Source organism: Lutra lutra, chromosome 12 (assembly GCF_902655055.1).
Source record: "Lutra lutra chromosome 12, mLutLut1.2, whole genome shotgun sequence".
Taxonomy (NCBI): domain Eukaryota; kingdom Metazoa; phylum Chordata; class Mammalia; order Carnivora; family Mustelidae; genus Lutra; species Lutra lutra.
In genome coordinates this window covers 51,127,455-51,135,548 of record NC_062289.1, presented here as the reverse complement: position 1 = coordinate 51,135,548, position 8,094 = coordinate 51,127,455, and the positions used below count along the sequence as shown (strand labels likewise).

The window sequence follows — 8,094 nt, the reverse complement described above, 5'->3', positions numbered from 1 at the left end:
CTGAAGTCACACACTTAGGAAATATAGCAGTGGGGATTAGAAGCCAGGTGAGCCTGGGTGCAGAGGCTTTTTAAGACTGTGGCTTTCCACTTGCCAACCCCCTCTTCCTGCTCCTCACTCTACAGATTTTCTGTAGCTCATTGGCCATAAAATAGGTTCCCTTTCTAACGTATTTTTTGGCAACTTGTCTGGCAAATATATCAAATATATGGTTGGATATGCTGTATTTGAGACTTCTGCACATTAAGGAATCCAAGATTCTATCAATAGTGTCTTTTTTTTTAATGACCCTCAGTTTAGGTAAGAGAGGCTTTATCTTCATTTGCAGTGGATTATATTCAACTGGCTGTCTCTGACCCCTCTTTCTCTAACAAACCTTCCTGTCAAATACAATTTCAAGACTAGGTGGAAAATGCTTTAACAGTTTTGAGACCTCCCTCATTGTATTCCTTTTCATAACTGGAAAGGCTGATTATAAATATATTTCCAATGTAACCTTTAGTGACATATACTGGCAAAGGACCCTCTGATTATTATATTGCACCAATGTTCAAATTATGAGGTCAAATAAGTGTCAGCCAAAGACAACTTGTACTTTCCATTAAATAAGTGTGGACTCTTTCAAAGAGAGCCCTGTTGTGTCAATTAAAAAACAAAACAATGAAGTGCACTCATGTTCATAGCAGCATTAACACAGTGACCCAAAGGTGGAAGCAACCCAGTTATCCATGGATAGATGAGTTTATAAACAAAATGCAACACACACACACACACACACACACACACACACTGAAAGAGTCTTTAACCTTAAAAAGAAATTCGAACACAAGCTACAAAATGAATGAAACTTAAGGACGCTCTTCTAAGTAAAATAAACGAGTCACAAAAGGACAAGTCCCGTATGATTCCACTTAGGTGAGGTGCCTAGAGGAGGCAGAAAATGTAATGGTTCTTGTGAGGGATCCGGGAGAAGAGAGAAATGGGGAGTCAGTGTTTAATGGCTATGGAGTTTAGTTTGAGGAAGATGAAAAAAGTTCTCTCAATGGATGGAGGTGATGGCTGCACCATCATGGGAATGTACTGAATACTATCAAACTGTGCACTTAGAAATGGTTAAGATAATACAGTTTATTATATATATTTTACCACAATAAAAAAAATCTACACAGAAGTTTTAGGCCTTTACTAAACAAAGGAATGAATTACAGATTTTTTTTTCAAAAAAGTCAATTATTATATTTTAAATTCAAAAGCAATTGAAAGAAATACCCTTGTTAATTAGAAAGTGGCGTAGTTGTAGTAGAAATGATGGAAAACAGACACCTTGATGATTTTATATTTATTTAATATACAAAGAACTACTAATGTACCATAGAATTCCATAAGATCTACATGTGATTCTTTTATTTTTTATTTTTTTTTTAAAGATTTTATTTATTTATTTGACAGAGAGAAATCACAAGTAAGCAGAGAGGCAGGCAGAGAGAGAGGAGGAAGCAGGTTCCCTGCTGAGCAGAAAGCCCGATGTGGGGCTCGAACCCAGGACCTGGGATCATGACCTGAGCCGAAGGCAGCGGCTTAACCCACTGAGCCACCCAGGCGCCCCCATGTGATTCTTTTAAAAAGGAATTTTACTTTAACTCAATTTGAGTAGCTATTAAACTGCCACTCACCATAAGGAAATTAACAGTACTTCATAATATGTAACAGACATACTTTCCTGCTATTACATTTATTACATTATCTTATACATTTGGGGTTTTCAGTTCTCAGAGGTACCTGAACAGGTCATTCTACTTGCCAGGTATAGAATGCATCAGGTCTTCTTACCTTTAAAAAAAAGCAGCAAAAATAAAAATGTTAATAAATTATTTACAGATATTTTTTTTTCCTTAGAATAAAATTCAGAATGGGTAATAGAATAAATGCTGTTGGGGCTTTAAAAAATTAATATATAGCAAAATAATGGAAAACCCATTTTTTATAAAGAAAAGAAAAGAGAATAGTGGGTGAGAGAGAAGGAGGAAAGGGAAAGAGCAAAGGAAAGGAAATAGAAAGCCAGTGGGAAAGGAAGAGGAAAAAGGAAATATATCTGGCTGAATAGTCTCTCCTTTTCTGGAAAGTTAAGTGTTTTTGCCTCAATTCCCAGAGACCAGGGCCTTGGGGCTGGCTATATGCCATCTTGCATCACTGTTGTATGTACATCTTTTTAAACCCCTGCCCCAACCCCTGCTGGAGAAGAAGCTTATTTGGGGAAGAATCTTGTCAAATTCGTCATTTTCTCCCCCCCCCCAGTACCTCGGCTCTGTGCCTTCACTTGGTAGATGCTAAAAAGATACTGATTGTTTGACTACTCAACTTAAAAAAAAAAAAGAGTTCTTCAAAACTCAAAGGTAAAGGGACAGGCAGCAAATTATATAATATGTAGCTTAATTATACACTGACCTACTAACAAGGTCTCTTAGGAATGATAACTTATAATTAAAATGTAATTATTATTTAAGATTGATCATATTACCAAAAGAGAATGTTACATACAGTTTTGATTGTGCCATTAATTCAGAAGATATTAAACCCCAATCTACTAAACCATTTTCTTGTCTTTAGATATTATGATTGTTTTTAAAACTTGATTATTTTAAATAATTTTGCAAACACAGATTTTGGGGCTGGGGGAAGGGAGAATTTTTTTTTTTTTTTTTTTTTTGTAAGTAGGCTCCATGGCCAGCATGGAGCTCAACATGGGGCATGAACTTACCACCCTAGATCAAGACCTGAGCTGAGATTAAGAGTCAGCTCAACCGGGGCACCTGGGTGGCTCAGTGGGTTAAGCCTCTGCCTTCGGCTCAGGTCATGATCTCAGGGTCCTGGGATCGAGCCCCGCATCGGGCTCTCTGCTCAGCGGTGAGCCTGCTTCCCTCTCTCTCTGCCTGCCTCTCTGCCTACCTGTGATCTCTCTCTCTCTCTGTCAAATGAATAAAAATTAAAAAAAAAAATTAAAAAAAAAAAAGCTCAACCTACGAAGCTTACCCAGGTGCACCTGCAGGGGGGCAGGGGCACCTGCACCTAAATTTTAATCAAATTTAGATTTATTCCTTAGGACTGATTTCAGAAATGGAATTATTATATCAAAAAGAAGTTTTATGGCTCTTGACATGCATAATCAAATAGCTTTTCAAAAAGGTATTTTCAAAAAGGCAGAAACAGTTTGTGTTACATAACATATAAAAATTCCCATTTCATTACACTTCTATCACAATTTTGTATGTTTTTTAATTTATACATTTGATAGGCACACAATGCTATCTTGTCTTAATTTTTATGTCTTTGATGATCAATGAGGTTGAACACATTTTCTAGGGTTTTTTTGTTTGTTTGTTTGTTTGTTTGTTTTTTAAAGTAGGTTCCATGCCCAACATGGGGCTTAAAGTCATGACCCTGAGATCAAGAGTCAGATGTTCTTCCGACCAAGCCAGCTAGGCACCCCTATTTTCCAGATACTTAAAAACTAGTTTTGTTGTCTTTCTCTTTTGTGAATCATCTATTCCAATCAACAAGGCACTCTGCTTACCAAGTTTTAAAATGTTTTTTAAAATGCTGCACAGCTTTCTCCAGCACATAGCTAATGAAGTTAGAACTCTCAGCGCTTTCTTCAAGAGGGATCTTGAGTGTGAAGTTGGGGGAAGACAGAATGCTCAAGTCTATCATCGTGTCATCTTGTTTGGAAAAATTTCCTTCAGGAACATTTGGAACCACCTAAGAAGAAGGATTATGCAGCAAAAGATTACTAATCCCCAGTGCACATTCAGAATTAATTTAATAGCACATGAGTCAGGATAGGCTAGGTTGTGCTGAGGTAACAAAGTAGCCCCAACATCCCAGTGGCTTCATATAGCAAACATTTATTTCTCACTTATGTTTCATGTCCATTTCAGGGAATCTGTATAACCTCTACTGCTCGGGGCCTGGTTGATAGTGGCATGTCACCTCATGGTCGTAGTCCAAGGAACACCTGGCTTTCTCTGTGCCCTTGGCAGAGACAGACAGTAGATCAGCACACACAAGCCCTGCACTATCTCAGTCTAGAAATAACCCCAGTCAGTCTTGATCACAATTCTTTGGCCAGAACTTGCCACACAGCACCACTTCGCAGCAAGAGCAGCTAGAAAAGATGAGTGAGCAGATGGAATATTTGGTGAGCACAACTGTCAGTGTCACAAACATGTCACAAACATTAATGCGATGCACCAAGTTTTATCCTGAGTTTTCCTAGGACAATTACAATTTAGGGTGGCATGTGTTTGTAAGACATTTCAGTCGTCTGAAAGTCACAGTGGTTGCTCTTAATGAATTTTCAAGTGCATATACTGTGATTGTAATAATTTAAATGAAACCATACTGACATGCAAGTTGATGTAACCTCAAGAGAACTATTTTGAAAATGTTTTTTTTTTTTAATTTTATTTATTTATTTGACAGAGAGAAATCACAAGTAGGCAGAGAGGCAGGCAGAGAGAGAGGAGGAAGCAGGCTCCCTGCTGAGCAGAAAGCCCAATGCGGGGCTCGAACCCAGGACCTGGGATCATGACCTGAGCCGAAGGCAGCAGCTTAACCCACTGAGCCACCCAGGCGCCCCTTGAAAATGTTTTCAAATAACCCCCTTATAAAAAAAAATTAAAAGAAAATATTAGGTCAAATAAAAACTGATAATTTCTTAATTCTAATTTATAAAGGAATAGCTAACAATGTCCCCCCCCCCTTTTTTTGGTGAATATGACCCACATAAAAACTGCATAAAGCATTTTTGTCTAGCTTAATAAATAATTATAAAGCTAACACCGTGTAACTAGAACCTGAGGGGCATAACTTTTTTTACCTGCTGGAATTTATGTGTTCCTCTTCAGTCCTTGCTGTTTTATGGCTTTGCACTTTCTGTTACATGATGAAATAAGAGCTGTTTTGAGAAAAATAACTTTTACAGGTAGTTCAGCAAAGTGGTTAAGTCCAGCAACTCTGGAGAAGTGCTGCTTGGGCTTGAATCCTACCTAGTTCTACCGATTTCCTAGCTGTGTGACCTCAGACAAGTTGTTTAACTTCTCTGTGCCTCATCTGTAAAATGTGAAGAACAGTGCCTTGTAGGATCACTGAGATTATTAAACAGTCTGGTGTATGAAAAAAGTCCAAAAACATTGCCTGACACATAGTAAGTGCTCTTTAGTGACAATGATTATTAGAACAATGTATCTCTGAAACCCACAGTTTTATTTCATATGGAGATTTTTTATACAGAACTGCCTTTGTTATCAATATAAAGAATTTCCGGTAAATCTGTTAGTGTTACCCAGAGACACTAGAATAGAAGCAAACTGAACATAGAATGGAAAATACTGATGACAATAAAAGCAATTAACTCTTGGCTATAACTTTGAAAGCATTGCTCAACTTTTTCTTCAAATCTTATTCTTCAAGACAAGACCTTTTCCTCATTAGCTGAAAGTCTGTATTTGTGAGGATGATCAGATATACTGAATTATTTTACTCTATAGGGTATGATCTATCTAACGAAGGAAATGAATCAGAATCAGCAAGGATGGGAGGGTGGTTTTCAGAACCTTTTGAATGTGGTTGAGAGTTACAAATACATTTTACACCATGACTCAAAAACACATGTCTTACATATATGTATACACATTTATACACATAGATGCACATAATGGAAATGAAAGTTCCATGATATATGCATTTGACTTGTTAAATATAATGCACTCTCATATTTTCTCTCCTAGTTTGCCCTATTCTGTTTTGTTTGTTTGTTTAATGTGCTGGTTCTGGCTGTCTAAACCTATGTCTCAAACCACACAGGGGCCACAGCTTTGCAGTCTGAAACAGACAGAACTACTAGCACACAGAATGTTATAGGTCAGATTCCCTGGAAGCAGAGCCTGAGACTGTGATGCAAGTGATTGATTAAGGTTGGGTTCAGGTGAAACTTTTGGGGGGATTAGGCAAGCAACACAGACAAAAGGGAAAAGCTAATCTAGGATGCGGCTTCAGGTGACCTCTGGCCTTAGTTTGATGCTGCAGGGAGCTCTTTTTTTTTTTTTTTTTTCCCCAAATTCAATTAGTTAACATATAGCGTATTATTAGTTTCAGAGGTAGAGGTCAGGGATTCATCAGTGAACCCACTGCTCATCGCATTACGTGCCCTCCTTAACGCCCTTCACCTTTTACCCCTGCCCCTCCAGCAACCCTCAGTTTGTTTCCTATGATTTAGAGTCTCTTATGGCTTGTCTCCCTCTCTGATTTTGACTTGTTTTATTTTTGCTGCAGAGAGCTTTTAAGTGGCCCCTAGGGCAACCCTTTTGGAGATCTGGGGCCAGGAAGAACAGTGAGCAGCAGCACCAGCCAAAGTTGGTAAAAGGATTCCCGGGGATCTGGGTCAGGCACTGACATAACATGTTGCACAAAATATTGCTTCTTCAGTTGCTCTGCCTGGTGATTTCTGTATGCAGGTCTTTTTAGGAACCTGTCAATAACTAACCTGGTACACTTGTATGTTAACGTAATGCATGTTGTGGGAGTGGGGGTGGGGGCAATTGGTTAGAAGAGAAATTCGGTCACTGTTTCATGTTATGCAACAAGAGTTCTTGACTGATGGTGGGAGACATGGTCTAAGTGCCAATTAAGATAGCAATATGCTTTGATGTGAATATTAGTAGACAAATATCTTTAACTCTCAAGGTAAGTCAGCGGCTTTTTGTTTCAGAAACTTTTGAGAGCTAGAATTTACAGACTCTTGCTTTGGATAAGGAACCTATGCTAATAGCTTCACAGACATCTATTTTAAGGTATCCTACTATTAGTTCCATTTTTTCAGGGGGGAAAACTGAGACCAAGAAAGGTTACGGAACGTTTCCAAACTTACTCAGCTGCTAAGTATCAGGGTCAGCATTTGAATTCATTGCTTCACCTGGAAATCTTCTCTCTTGAAAGTTACATTGGTCAGGTTTCTTCAAGTTTGCTTGAATCAGTTGAGTACATCCCTCTAGCCCTAAGTGGAACTGGCCATGTCTGGATTAGAAAGTATTTTGCATTTTTAATGGATTTTCCCTATAGAGTTTCTTGTTTCTAAGAATCATGCACACATTATATCAAGTCAGACTGAATACAGTCATTGTGGAAATATGAATATGCTCCCACAGCTTGTTTTCAAATGCAGATGTACTTAAGAAGTGAATTAACAGGGGAAAAAAAAAACAATGGATGCACATGTAATCTCCTTTTCTGTTCTCGGGTCTCTCCATTACCTTTATGGAATTGGAGATGTTCTCAGTTGCTAGAGTCTGGTTTGCCAGCTCAGCCACCCAGCCAAACTCCTCTCTCATCTTCTCCATCAGATATACCGTGTCCTCTAGGTGATGCTGGGCCATCTGGAGAACCTGGGCATATTGCTGGTGGGATATGTTGACCAATTCGAGGGCCTCGTCCACTTTTGTGTGGAGGTCAGGTACATCAGGACAGTCTAGTAAAGAAGAAAGTAACGTGGTAAAGGGAAATGTCTGTGGAATTTGGAGTTGGGTGAGGAGCGTTTAAATCCTAGCTCTTAAGCTATTTCTGTTTCTAGCCTTTGGACCTTCAGTGAGTTTTCAATGAGGTAAAATAGGCGTGGATGAAATAATACTGTGAAGTGCCTGCTCATTGGACAGACACACACTGGAGATTCAGCCAATGTTCCTTTTTCTTTTCCTCCTTTCTGTAGTGTCTCTGAACGGTCATTAGGGCTACTCACTGATATTCTGATCAGGACACCTGGGAGATTGTGCTTCCCGCCACCTTGAAGTTCAGTGGGGCCATCTTCAAGGTGATGGGTCTCACTTCCGGGGAAGCATAAGGAACAGTTAAGGATTTAGCACATTCCCTTTCCCCTGATGGCAGAACTAGGTTTGCTCCGTAGAGTGGAGGCTGCGTTGCCCTGAGTGAGAGGGGTAGCAGGGCCTTTGCTCAAACTGTAACTGACATGGCACACGGTGAGAAATCAACCTTCGTGCTGACAAGACACAGCTGTATCTTTGTGCTGACAAGACACTCGGTGCT

The 8,094-nt window shown here is 39.2% G+C and overlaps 1 protein-coding gene across 1 annotated transcript in view; it reads right to left on the bottom strand.

Annotated features, from left to right (window-relative positions):
* Positions 1-3,567: 3,567 nt before the first annotated feature.
* The window catches only part of CLUL1 (clusterin like 1), a 28,123-nt gene continuing 23,596 nt past the window's right edge, over positions 3,568-8,094 (bottom strand). Inside the window, exons 6-7 of the mRNA XM_047697310.1 lie at positions 7,308-7,522; positions 3,568-3,756 (exon numbers count right to left, since the gene is read on the bottom strand). Coding sequence (XP_047553266.1) covers positions 3,568-3,756; positions 7,308-7,522 — 404 coding nt within the window. The remainder of the gene's footprint in view (positions 3,757-7,307; positions 7,523-8,094) is intronic.